The 14,965-nt window shown below is 40.0% G+C and overlaps 1 protein-coding gene across 1 annotated transcript; it reads right to left on the bottom strand.

Moving 5' to 3' along the window:
* Positions 1-233: 233 nt before the first annotated feature.
* On the bottom strand, positions 234-1,135 carry LOC131677919 (uncharacterized). Its single transcript, XM_058958022.1, has one exon. The coding sequence runs from the start codon at positions 1,017-1,019 to the stop codon at positions 384-386; it is 636 nt and encodes a 211-aa protein (XP_058814005.1). The 5' UTR covers positions 1,020-1,135; the 3' UTR covers positions 234-383.
* Between the last annotated feature and the right edge of the window lie 13,830 nt (positions 1,136-14,965).

Genomic DNA, 14,965 nt, shown 5'->3' with positions numbered 1-14,965 from the left:
CAAGTGCTTGCCTCACACGACGTACACTTGGCTAATATTAGCAGTCCGCCAATCCAGGAAGTAGGCGATCTTTCATCACACGCAATTGTCTTAACGATCGGTGACACTGCAATCAACCAATTCAGCGGAATGCGATAATGTGATTTGGCGACGAGATACCCTTTCCTTTCATACAAACACATCCTACAAGATCCGTACCGGAGACAGTCTTGCGACATACAACATTTCCCCCGTTGATCATTGAAAAGAATAAACTCAATTTATTTGACTCGATTCCACAAGCTACACAAACACTTGGACGCGACGAATTACTCTACAATAGAATTAAATTATAAAATCACACTTGATTTGTAGACGGTACTGCGTTGATTTATTTCGCTCAATTAGAACGTGTTTCGACACTTCCCGTTGACCACTGACTGGCCAGTTTTGCACGCCCTCGGTCCATCGATGATGAATCGATCGTCCAAGCCTAACTTTTTATCGGTCGTCGTTGGTGGATCCGTCCCTGTTTCTTCGTCTCCAATGAATATTAATCGATCTTCGTTCTCATCCTTGACTTCCTCGTCGTTGGGTTCCACATTAACTGCTCGGGCAACCGAATTGACTGTTGCACCTGTGGATCGTGTCGATACGGTATCAATTTCCGAAACTTTAGCGAAAACACTTTCTTCTGTTGTAGTTAACGAAACTGCGCTGCTGTTGCTTGGAGTGGCCGTAGTATCTCCGGTGCCGGTTAGTTTATCTTTGACGTAATCATAGCCCCGCATGACCCCATCCTTGACCGACGATGCTGCACTTTCGAAACTTTCCTTGACTTTGGCTGTGCCCTGTTTAAACACTGACGAAACATCGTCGAAAAATTTAGACACTTTGCTCTCTTCTGCAGGTGCTGGTACCGTGGAACTGATAGCGGAACTGTCCGTAACCGTGGCCGGTGTTTGTGCCGTATTTTGAGGTCTACCGGTGACGGAAGCAACGATCGCGATCAGCAACAATAAAAACAATTTTCGATTCATCGTACAAAACTTGAACTGGTTGTTTGGAACCGGTTTGATTGCGGTCGCGAATTGTGCTGCGGCAAAAATATACGATCCACTCGGTGCAAACGTCCGACAGCGAATGAGAGGTGAGTGATCGTGTAATCTTCTAGCGCGAACGGTGGAGTGCTCTCGTCTCTGGCAGGTTCGCAGTTCGCATCAATATACGGAACACGCTTCTTCGGTCGGAATTGGATAAAAAGGAGATGATTCATTCGTTGACAGTGTTGGATACTGTGATGAAATGAAACAATTACACAGGGTGATGCGCTTATTTTAATCACATTCCTGTTTTCACTTTAATCGCGTGAACCTGGTAAAGCAGTTATTTCTGTTCAACTCATTGACAATAGGACTTTTCGCACGGCACAAATGTAAGTATTATTGAGACATCAACAGAACCATGGATAAAATTGTGTGGTCTACCTAATACAGTGGGATTCCGTTTTTGTCAACAATTTTTTTCAGTTTCTAAAACCGGAACTCTGCCAAAAATGGTACCTTTTTTTAAAGTTTAGATTTTCAATTTACGATTTCAAAAATGTTTCAAGGATTTTTAATCACAAATGAAATGGAATGAGATGAAAGAAAAAAAGTTCAAATTCAATTTTATTCATGTTTTTATCAAATTCAGACGTCATACGGTGGGGCAGAACGCTACTTTCGACGCTCAAAACCTCTAGTGCCCTGGGTATATATCCTGGAGGATTTGTGTCTTTAGCAAAGTATCTTAGATAAAAATGATAATTATTTTGACAACTCTGGTTTTGATCTAGATAAGTAGAAACTGATCTAAATCAATTCTATCTTTTGACAAAGGTGTTCTATCGAAAAACTTTCTTCGGCAAAGTTGTTTGTTTTATATTTTTAACACATGTACTGAAGACACTTATACTTTATAACTTATGTAGATGGCGCTACATGACATTTAAAAAAATTCTCGAGAAAATGAATTTTCACATTTTTTTATGAAAAATATAGCTAGAAATAAACGTTTTATTCCTAAATCTTCGAAAATATGCATTAATAAAAATAGTTTCAAAATGTGATAAATGTTATCATGACATTCGCTCCAGGGATTGTTATTTTTTCTTTCGTAAATATTAATGAAAAATTTTGTTTAAAAACATAGCTCTTTTAAAAAATAAATAAATTTTGTTCTCTGTAACTAACCAATCATCGATCTTCCAGATGGAATTGATAGATTGAAAATCAAATTGCAATGTTTGAAGATAGTTAGATTTGAAGAAAAGCTGTATAAATCGCTTGCAACTAACCAAACAAAAGGGATTGAAACATCAGTGCTACCGTGAAAATGTGCTCCAATAAAAATTCAAAAAAATCTCTAGAACAATGCATTTGCGAGAAATTAACACATCAAAAGATAATATAAGCAACCCTATTTTTCAAGAGCCACCCTACCTTAAATCTTTTAAAAAAAATCATAACAAATTAACCATTATAGATAGCCTTGTTTATTCAGCAAACTTGCTTCAATTCATTTGTGTTATTCAGTGGCGTAGTAAGAAAATTTTTCGGGGGGATATAATTTTTTTTTTGTATGTATATGAAAAAATGTTCAAAAACATTCTGAGCAGGAAAAAAAGTTCAAAAACCAACAACTCAGGGAACGGGTTTGGGTAGGTAGGAAAGCTAGCTGTCGGTATAATATAAATGCTCTTCCCCTACGAGGACAATCTGCGCGGCAAACTTCAGACTGTCTAATTTACTGAGCCCTTTAGTTCCTTTGTGCTATTCAGTACCACTTCTTCGTTGAGCTTCCGACTGGTTCGCAAACTACTCGGTCTAGTCCCCGACGATAGATCTAGCCTACTCCGACGAAAAGTTCCCCGGCGAGAGAAGTTCGAGCCAACCAGCCAGATGCTGCGGTCAGTTCGGCGATTCCGGTAGAGTAGGGTATTCGGTTTGCTGGAGACCCGGCGCGACTGGAGGTGTATCGTCGCGGTCTACGCGGTCTCGTTCCCGGCGGTGAATCTGACTGTAAGCTGACGGAGAGGTCCCAGACGAAAAATGTTCTCCCGATACCGATTCTTATTTGGTTTCAATACCACAACTTCTTGAGCCCTTTGACTCCGTAACCGGTGCCATTTAGCACCGCAACTCCTTTAAGCCATTTAGTTCTCTTCTTGGGGCATTTAGCACTACTTCCTTGATGGTACATTCAGTCCTCGACTTGTTCGCGAACAACTCGGTCTAGTCCCCGACGATGGACCTGACCTACTCCGACAGAGAATTCCCCGGCGAGAGAAGTTCTCCCGAGATCGAGCCAATCAGCTAGGTGCCGAGGTCAGTTCAGCGATTCTGGTGAAGCAGGGTGTTCGGTACACTGGTGCGTTGATGACCCGCGACTAGTGATGTCTCGTTGCTGTCTACTCAATCTAGTCCCCAGCGGTGAATCTAGCTTGCGCTGACGAAGAGTTCCCTGGCGAAAAAAGTTCTCCCAATATCGATTCATCTTTGGTTTTCGCTATTTTCTATCGGAACAACCGGTGGGGTGTTGTGGTCGGTCTGGCGAATCCGCATGGAGCGTGACGTCCGGTTCGCTGGCGTTTCGACGACTCATACCCGCTGCTCTGTTGCGGTCTATTCGACTAGTCCTCGGCGGTGGATCTAGCTTTTACCTGCGGAGAGTTTCCTGGCGGTGATTGCTCTCCCGAAACCGTTGTTCGATGTCCATTCCGCTGTAAGACGGTCATGATAGATATCACACTGGGTTGCTGCGGACCCGCACAGATAAACATCAATTTTGTATGCTATCAATATGTTATTTTCAATTTGTTAGGAAACAAGATTTGAAATTTCAATATGCACTCGGAAAATATATTTTTCTTCGCGGACTCCCAGCAATGGCTTCGCGGCCCTCTAGGGGCCCACGGACCCCAGGTTGAGAATCACTGATCTACATCATATCTCTGTTTACTGCGTTCCACGTCTCTACGTCGCTTGACATTATCCGGGTTAATGTCCGGTCCTCCCGTTTTAAGTAGCTCCCTGCACGTCACTTCAAACCTCTCCTCGGACATTCAAAGAATTCAAACCTCGGACATTCAAAGACGCATACCCACACCGATGAAGATACTCCTTAAGCAGCCGTGGCTCGGTAGGAGCTGTTTCAGGTGGAAGGTCATCTCTCCGTGCTTTCTATTGACCCACGTCGACAGGTTTGGATGAGCCGGTAGGTCCACTTTCCTTTCTCCGTATTATCCCATTCCTGCTGCTACGTCACCATCGAATCGATTGTCATCATCTTCCTCACGTTTCTGACGTTTCATTGATTGTAGCACTTGATATCCTCCGTCAGGGAAATGCAGATGGGGATCATCTCAGGGTCAAGGCATACTGCCTCCGGTACGCAATCGCAACTCGTACGACCAGCAGTCGAAGCGTCCTGTTCAGCTTTTCGCGGTTTCACTTGGTTTTCAGCGCCGCACCCCAACCAGGAGCCCCATATCGCAGTATCGATAACGAAACACTAGATAAAGACCCGAAATTTCGCATGTGCATTCAACGTGGTTGTTTAAGCTCAATCAGTCGTCGATTATCACTCCCAATTGCTTCAGTGCACGCTTCGATGCATTCACATGCCCTTCGATGGTAATCTGTATCCGCTGAACCACTTTGCAGTTGCTGTCCAACAAAAAATCCGTCTTGTAGTGAGCTATTTGCAGCTTGATCTCCATTTCAAGTGTCTCGCCGTTATTGACACATCGTCCACGAAACCAACGATTTTCAACGAGTTCTATCAAAACACTTTTATTTTTTATTACGAGTTTATCAGAGCACCATTCGCCAAACCGTCCACGTCAAAAGAGCAATATGGAGCCATTGTTGCTATACGTCAGATAATTGTTGTTGTCTGACTATTTAGTAGTCGTATCCGTGTCCGCCGGTTGCAGGAAGATTTCCTGAACCTCTTTCGCTTCCAGTTGATTCAGAATCTGGAGCAGTACAGAATCAGTTGAGCCGTCGCGAACTGCTCGTTGATTTTGTATGAATAATTTTGAGTTTTTCTCTGCCGGAGCCATATCGGTGCTGTCAAACATCGATCCTAAAAGATCGAATGCGACCAACGAAATCGTTTGTAATATACATAAACGTTTATTAAAATGAACGAAACCGTTCGTAATATACACAAACGTTTATTAAAATAAACAAAACATTTCATTTCATTCACGAAAAATAATGTCGTTATCAACGATAACATTCGTGCAGTGTACATTAAATGTGTAAAATTTACGAAAGCTTTCGTTCACCATACGGCCATTCTTGTTCATGAAATGAACGAAACTTACTATTTACAATGCACGAAAATACTTCGTTGCAGAAAACAACGAATGAATTCGTGCATTGGATGATTCATTATATTCACGAATTTATATTATCAGTGCATCGTACATCCCATTCCAAAGTGTTAGACAGAGAGTGTTACTCACCCGCTGCGACTCCAAAATGGGAGCATGCCCATGCCAAAAACAGAATCTGACTTAGATTTCGATATGAGCATTGTACAATACGTAATATATAATAACCTCATTTAGTGAAACTCAATGAAAAATTTGGTGATTTTGAGTTTTGAACCAATTTGAATTTTTTAACAAGTTGAAATTTTGCAGTGGGGGATTCAGGATTTATAGGTCCTCTGAATCCATCCCTGCATAATTTGGAGTGCATATGGAAATAATAATTGGTATAAAGAAATTGCCTTGTATTCAGCTCACCTGAGTTCGATTCCCACTCCAGCATGTAGGGTAATAATTTTTTCTAAAAGATTTTTCTAAGCCGGAAAAATGAAGTGAATAACTCTTCGGTTAAATCCTCTATAATCAAAATTAAGGAACAGAAAAAATGGTTTTTTCACATTCTTTGTACCGGTTGCTAAGAAAATCGGAAGATTCCAACTTTTACTCATCCCTTGACTTGTCTTTCAATTTTTATATCTCCTGTAGTTTTTCTCTCTTACTTCGTATTCCTTATGTTTTCACTTTGCGCCAGGCTTTGGGACCGCGCAATAATGAATTATCCCGAAAAAGATCCAGGTGATGGTGGAATGTAATAAGATTCGTCATCGAAGGCTCTGACTCACGTTTAAAATCCTACATTGAACTCAGTAAGACCATATCTGATCATCTTTCGGATCAAATATTCTACAAATTTCTAATGAACTGACGCAGTAATATTCAGTCGTGAAAGATATCTCGAAAATTCATCCAGATGAGCTCAGAATTATGGTACCCTGTCTAGAGCAAGCAACTCATTAGGGACGATAAGTCTTTTATGAAGGATTAATGTCCGTTCACATAGTTGAGATCGACGGTGTGGTCGTCGATTCGAGTTGGTCTAGGATGAATGGGTAGGCTAGTTTAAGAATGGGCTGGCTATTTTGAGAACCACTTTCTCAAGCGAGTTTGGATTTGAATAGCAATCACATAGTTCTGGATAAAATGGTGTATCTATTCAAAGCCTTATTGCGTACTCATTTGTGGAACTGCTTTGCCTAACTACGTCATCTTTGAAAATGTGCAGAGAATCATGAGGATGGAATCCCTTAAATGACGTTCTAAGCACTTTTTTGCAGAAATACTAAAGAGAGCTACACCACTCCCCACGACAAATCGTTATGCTCTATTGGTTTTGGAAGACTGCGACGCGATCCGCATGTGTGAATATCAGTTACTGCTCCAGAAAACTATAGGCAGATGCGATTTCTTGTAAAAGCTAAAATTTATCTCTTCAGAGGTCGCCAAATATAATAGCTCGAGGAGGCGGTCACAAAACTGTAGCTCATGGTCTTAGAAATTTAAGTTAAAACAATGAGTTTCCATCGTTTCCAGAAACACCAAAAATTCCAAGTAGTTCAACATTTCAACCAGCGATTCAAATTAAAACTGATGGATATAATTCGGTCGTCTGAAAGATTCTTGGAACGGATGGCAGTGGACCACATGTTAGGAGCTGGATGAGAACCAGGAACAAAAAACGCAAAAAAACGACAGAACGTTATTTACTCATTTCAAGCGGAATCCAAACATTTCAACACAGGAAATGGCCAGAAACCCAGATGTATCGCAAAGTTTCGTCTAGTGTGCCAAGAAAAGATCTTGATTGCAAGCGTATAATATGCAGAACTTACGAAATCGGGACGAACACCAGCGAAGTGATGCCAAAACGCGCGTCCAAAAGTTCTACACGAGACTAAAGAATCATCATTGATGATGAGACCAACATCAAAGCGGATATCAAGCAGTTGCCATAACAGGACTATTTCACGGGTAAGAACTGCTGTAGATATCCGTTTCAAACGGAAGAAGCTTTCGAAATTCGCTTCGAAGTACCTGATTTGGCAGGCTATATGCACTTGTGGAAAATGTAGTGAACCATTTGTGATCAAAAGCACCATGAAACAGGAGATTTACAAAACTGAGCATCTCCAAAAACTGCTATGCCGTTATAAATGCAGCACGATCAAAAACAGTTGTTTTGGACTAAATTGGCAGTGGCATCACGCACTACTGCAAAACCGTACAGGATTATTCGGTTGGTTTTGCACCATAAACCCACCAAACTGTACTGCACTCCGTCCGATTTATTGGATATGGTTAAGCGCAAATTTTGAAAGACCAAATGAATAGCGAAGGACGAAAAGAAAATTACGAGCAAGTGGGAAAAACTGAGAATAGAGTAATTCCGGGATAGATGACGCACTCTCTAGTTCTCGTAGTTTGTGTTTCGAAGAACTACAATATTGTAGATATATAACTCACAAAACCTTTATTAATGATTAAGTGCATCCAGCTGCATCGTAAAGCACGGAAATTTTCAGAATCACATTAAAATTTCGTTCTTTTAAATCAATCGATTTTTTTTTTTGGTAAATCATGTATTAGTTGAATAGTTGGGACCTTTTAGAAGGCACTTTCAGCACGAATACGGTCATCTGTAAATTCTAAGTAAAATGCCGTTGTATGGCATCTCTCCCCTACAATTGGCAGAGATGCGGCATCAAAATTGCGGGTGAGATGCCGCACACGATGGCGGAGGATGCCTAGCTAAAATGTTTTTTTTACGTCAGAATGCCATTAAATGAACAGTAGCGTCAGGATAAGGTTCTTAATAATATATATCCACAAACTAACGGATCTAACACCGTGACATATAGAATCATTAGTCTATTTATCTGCATACTTAAACGGGCTGTATGGATCAAAGTATTGGTAACTTCGGTTTATTCTTTAATGTTTCACGCACTATAATACATATAATGCAGAACAACTTTGCCGAAAACAACGACTTGTTAGGATTTTTTTTTATAAAAAATTATTGTTTCTGTCAACACAACAATTGTACAAGTTGTGACCTTTTCGAGGATGGTTACAATGCTACCCTTGGTCACTGAGTCAGCTAAAATGCATTACTATATTTATTGTCATTTTTTTGTTTTGTAGGTACATGAATAATAGTGCACAGTTTGACGAGGCCTGCTCTTTGTGTACTCCTATAAAATTATTGTCTGTAAATGTCTAAGTGAAACTTGAACGCCACGTTGGCTATCAATCCATGTTTACATGTTTGAGTTTCGTTTAAGTTTCGCCTAATAGCCCTGGTTGGTATCAAAGTTAGATTCTGTTATTTATTTATTTATTTATTTAATTATTCATTTATCATTATTCTATTTAAATTATATATATATATATATATATATATATATATATATATATATATATATATATATATATATATATATATATATATATATATATATATATATATATATATATATATATATATATATATATATATATATATATATATATATATATATATATATATATATATATATATATATATATATATATATATATATATATATATATATATATATATATATATATATATATATATATATATATATACCTAACGGGTGTTCAATACAAAATGAGAATTTTTCAGTGATGTAGTTAACCTTCCAGAAGTCGCACTAGTGATCTGAATGCACGCTGCTCTGAAAATCTAGCGAAATCGTCTTGGCGCACCAGCGGCTGCTCGTTCAGCGGTTCATTTGCGCGACTTCCAGAGAGTTAAAAAACAATTTTTTTCAACGAATTCAGTATTTTTTTATTAAAAACATAATGTTTATTCTTCAAAAAACGTCAATGAATATTGGAGAAGGGGCCCTGGTCAGCCCTACGACGCAACTTAGTCGCGATGCTCTCACAAGAGCGCTGGACGGCACTGACGTCCATCTTCCGGATACAATTCCAGATCCTGGTGGTCAACTGCTTGGCCTGCCAATTATTTTTGTACAGTAGAGCACTGAGGGAGCCGAAAAATGGGACGTTACTGGGACAAGTTGGTCGGGTTCATTTCTTTTGGCACGTGCGATATCTTTTTCTGCTCAAGATAGATGTCCTACGTCTTGAGGATTTGGTGAATTAAGATATGGAAGGAGTGATATTTTCGGCCGGCGTCACGCAAACTCGTTCCGTCCTTGTTGTCGAACAGCTTCTTCAACGTTTCCTTCTTCTTCTTCGTCATTACCTTCACCGGACGACCGCTAGCAGCCTTCCGCTCCACGCTCAGTGATTCCGGGATCCGGTTGACTGCTCTCACGGGCACGTTTTCGTCTCGAAAGTGGTCTACCGTAAACTTTTTTGCACGATGACCATGCGTTTCGTAAAACCGTACAACACGCTCGCGGAGTGCTGAACTGACAGCACCCGAGCAAAAAGAAACATGCTACCTATTTCTAGGGAGTCCAGAGAGCAATTCTCTTGGAGTGAAATAAAATTGCGCTCTTTACATTTTGTATTGAACATCCGTTAGGAAACAAGCAGCACGGATTAAAATATTTGTCATTTGTTATAAAAATTGGAATTCAAAAATTATATAACGACACCAACCCTAAACGATAAATGTAAACGTCTGCCGTCATCATCATACTGTCATCGTCATCCAATGCGGGGCGGTCTGATGCGGGTGATCTGAGACAGGTCACGGTGGGAAACAGTTTGGAAACTGGACAAGGAAAGGATGGAAAGGTCCAGAATAGCCAAGCTTTTAGGGACCATCCATAAATTACGTAACGCGTTTAGGAGGGGGGGACTACGACAAGTTGTTACATATGGGGGAGGAGGAGTAAGCTAGATCGTTACGCAACATGATTTCACTGAACAAAAAAAAAATTTTTGTTACGTAATGGGGGAGGGGGGATAGAGAAATTTGTAACAATTTGTTACATGGGGGGAGGGGGAGCCAATTTTGGGCACTGTTCGTGTTACGTAATTTATGAATGGTCCCTTATAGGTAATTTGACCCAGAGGAGTAAGTACCAGCAGAAGCGATCACACGCCCAACGTGCCCGCGCGTTCGATTGAGAAGATAGTTTTTTGGTGTCGAAAAAAGAACCCATCCGTAGAACGGTAGTGAAATAGACTGGCAAGTTAAAAACGTCACTGTGAATGCCATTATACTTCATGTACCGAAAAGAGTTTGGCATAGCGGTTTAGTTCAAAACCCCACTCGACATTGTAAAACATTCGTGTGATTTATGCGCGTAGTGTCACTTCCCGGGTTCATTAGTGAAAATCGTCAAAAATTGGCCGAATAGCTGCAGCCTCTGGAGACCCCTCGTCGTCGTCGATATCGCTCGGCGCTACCTGCGTCCTTTCCTGTAACCCCGCCGAAGATCGCCCAATTTGCTGAATGTCGACCAACGAGCAGAACGACCGCAAAGAAACATCACGCGGTGTCCCTGAAGGGTAATGTCAACGAAATAAAATGCGCGAATAAAACTCCTTCCTATTTGGTGTTAAAATTATTCCCTCTTCGAATAAAATAAAATAAATGTCTGGTCATTAAATGTATTTCGGCTGTGTCGTTTATTATTATTTTTTTTAATTTTGATTATAGAGGTTTTAACCTTAAGGTCATTCGCCTCTTCGGGTTAGAAAAATCTCTTATGAAACATTTCTAACCCTATGTGCGGGGTCGGGACTCGAACCCAGATGCGCTGCGTACAAGGAAATCGATTTACCAACTACGCTACGCTCACCCCTACGTTTATTATTTATAAAGTGCTTGTTTCCGCTCAGTTCGACTTCCGCTCAGTGACTTTTGGTATTTGAAGGGATGAAAGTTCGCCCACGTGGAATTCCTCTAGAGACGATAAAAAACGACCCAAACCGGTGACTAAGGCGGTATGGCCACCTCGTGTAGAAAGGTGAATTGTAACAAAGTAACGGCTACATTTCAAACCTAATAACCACAGTAAAGAGCATATTATCGCAGAGACTTGAAATCTTTGAAAGAACTTTCCAGAATGATGACTCATATGCTTCACCTAACAGTGAGTTTTAATCATTCTGATAGTATCAGTATTCATCACATATGTTACTTCCATTTAATCAATCAATTGCCATGATACAACTCCGATAAATAAGCCGTTATTTGTTCGAGTTCTGTTAAGAAATTATTCTTAGTTGTAGCAGAACCAATGTATTGTATTAATTTCGTGGTGACCCGACGTACGTTTTAAATCATTCTGGGAAGTAAAAAAGTTATCCGAAAATATGGTTTTACAACAAAATTTTAAGTAGGAACCTAAAACAATTATCAGCTAAATTTTGCTGCAAACTTTAAATGCTACTGCTGATACACAATCCTTTCTTATCGAGATTCGAACAAATGACAACTTGTTTTCGTTTCTTGTATCACCAGTCAATTAAATGAGCAAATGCAACACTTGTAATAAATTTTACCAAAATGGTTCAATCGCACTTCTAGGTGAATTTAATCGGTTTTTAGCGTTCAAAGGATCCAGAAAATTATTGTGGAAAATTCCATTGAAGACACCAAATCTCTACGATGAACATAAGGTTCCAGGTATTCGCAACATTAGCTAAATTTCAGGAGTTTTTTAAATTCTTTTCTAAAATAACCCCGGGCCCGGTATAATTAACCCCCCTGACTCCTACCCCCTCTCTACGGGCCTGGTCGTTGACAGAAGATAACTTATCATCATGTTCTTCCGCCGACGCCGGCAAAGAATTCTTCACAAATCCTCGCCTAGAGCGATCACGTGATCATTCTTTCTTCTTCTACTAGCATTAAACCGTGTACGTGTGCATTCAATCGACTGCAAGCCATCGATATAAAGTAGAACCATGCGGCAATCTACCAGGCATTGCACCTAGGCGAGGATTTGTGAAGAAATTTTTTTGCCGGCGTCGGCTGTAAAACATGATGATGAGTTATGTTCTACCATAGACCATGCGGTAGACTTGGGTGCAACGCCCAACTCCTACTTAGCAGAAGGCAAAGAATTCTTCACATTCCCTTTCGATCATGTCCATATGAGCCTACCTAGTCCTAGTTTTCCGTTCTAAGTTTATAACTGATTCGCTCTAGAATACCTATCCGTTTTTCAATTTCATTGCTTTCGTTCCTCTTAGTCTAAAATTTACCGAAAATATCCAACAAAATCGATGCAGTAGAACCTTACGGCATTTAAACATAGTAAGATAGTAAATTATCCGGACGCATTTGCTCATGTGAGCGATAAATGCAATGCCTGATAGTAACGTTAGTTGACAAAAAAGTAGCTAAAAAGCGCACCTATATTTTTTAATGGCCTCTAACTTTTCAACCATTGAATAACCACTGCTGAAACAATGGCTAACGTCCATCATTTAGTTTATCTTTCAGTTGACCATCATCATCATTTGACAATCGCGGTTCACTAAGTACCTGCCCCACTAATGGACATAGAGTGATTGAAACGGGAAATGGTGAAAATTGGACTTGTTAATTTGCCAACAAATTAGTTACACATTGCGGCGCAGATGGGAGAAGCGATTACCATGATACAAATACATATGCGTAATCCAAAATCATTGTTTACATTTAAACACGTTCGTTTATTGGTCAAGTATATACAAATAAATAATAAATAAATAAATAATTAAATAGTAACTCGAAAATCTCCATCTCCTCACTTCTTGTAGTAACCGCCGTGCTCGTGCTCATCCACGTGCACGTAAACCTCATTCGGGGGCAGCGTAACAATCACCACTTCGGGTTCGTGAGGATTTTTCTTCTTGTCCAACTTACCGTTGAACAAATTTTTCACTCCATTGGTCCACTTGGCGGCAGCCAGCTCGACGTTCAGCTTCGTTTTGACTGCCGTTTCCTTCACCTTGTCCTGCACTGCAACCATCATCTGATGAATCTTCAGGAAAGGAGAAATGTACTGCTGCTGCGGTACGACATCCTCATAGTTTTTGGCTTCCACCGGCAGCTCTGTTGTCACTGCTGCTACTACTGTCCCGGCTTCTTCCCCGTCCGGCAGGGACTTACTGGTGGCGAATCCGATCGCTACCAAAATGGAGCTAATACGGAGTAAGGATTTGAAGTTCATGTTGCTTGAAAATGTTTGTGACCTTTGATTTCGGTTTGTTTATTTGAACTGCGGCTTAACCGATGACCAACATGAGTATTTAAACAATCATTAAGCAGGGAGGTTTCTCAAATTGCTTTTACTCAGAACTAGTTTGGCTAACCCATTTGGATATAAGTGAAAATTGAAAGGGAAAGCAGTTGATGAATCATCCAAACTTGAATTACCGGTAACGTGTGGCTTCTGGTTGGTTGATAATTATTGTCAAAATAAGTACTCAATTAGCATAATTCTACCTGCAAGCAAATTGTACACAGGTCAACCGACAAGTGAGTCATAAAAAGCATTTTGGAATGCGCCTAACCAACAGATATTTGATGCGAGATGTTTCCGAATCAAAAGCTTGCACACAAATTGCATATATTGCGTACGAGTCTTTACATATTGCATACGACGATTGAATGTTGTATGATAGGAAGGGATGCCAGAATTAGTAGTGGTATTTCTGACCAAAAAGTGAAATATATTACAAAAATATCTTCATTTTTTAAATTTAGAAAAAAAATCAATAGGAAATTTCCACAGCTGCTGATTTACCATTTCATTCGTAATACGAGATATATTAAAATGACTATTCGTTTCTCTTCCATTCAGGTGGTAAAGCCTCTGCAATTTGTGAGACAGTCTTGATATTTGCTAGTGAACTATTTCACAAAATGTAGACTATTATTTATGGACCCATTTCTATCTGGTGAGTTGGTTTCTCATTGATAGTATATTGGTCTAAATTCATCTTTTCTGCATGTGAAATATTTCACAAAGTCATAGCGTAGTTTGTTTAGGGCTAAACATCGTTTTAAATAAATCGCATAAACGTATAAGGCCATCTCAAGGCCACTCGGTACCACTGGGCAATATTGAGTTAAACAAGCCCTGATTATGGTAAAGCATTGCATCACAGAAATGAGATCAGCATATCTTATTTTATTCAAGGATTCTAAAATGTGATACTTTGTAATGTCATTCGAAGGTCAGAAATAAGTATTAATGTAAACAAACAACCGACAAATTGAATGCGCAGTTAGCAGCACACTAACAGAATAACAAAAATAATTTGATCTGCACAGATATACAACGTTGTTTGAGTACGAAGAATTCTCGGCCAAGCAATAGGAATGATGGAGTAGGACGTACAGTTTTGAACGTAGTACTGACCCAGAAAATTCAACCAAACAAACTGTGAGGGATTACTACACTGTATCTAACTCATTGCCTTTTGCAGTATGCAAAACACAGCAATTGGTTGCAAACGATGCGCTAAGCAACGCGACATGCAAGGGTACCAACCACAATAGAACGTACGCTACACAGACAGCAGAGCAGTCTCAGGCATCACAAAGCGGCCGCCAGTTGTGTGCAAATACTTCCTGAGTAAAGACGTGTAAGCCTCGTATTGGGCGACTCTCCGGCAAGGCAAATGGTCACTTTACACAAACGTAAGAAAATTCAGTTG

The sequence above is a fragment of the Topomyia yanbarensis genome, chromosome 1 (genome assembly GCF_030247195.1).
Source record: "Topomyia yanbarensis strain Yona2022 chromosome 1, ASM3024719v1, whole genome shotgun sequence".
NCBI lineage: Eukaryota > Metazoa > Arthropoda > Insecta > Diptera > Culicidae > Topomyia > Topomyia yanbarensis.
The sequence above is the reverse complement of the archived record's forward strand: the minus strand, read 5'-3'. Positions and strand labels throughout refer to the sequence as shown.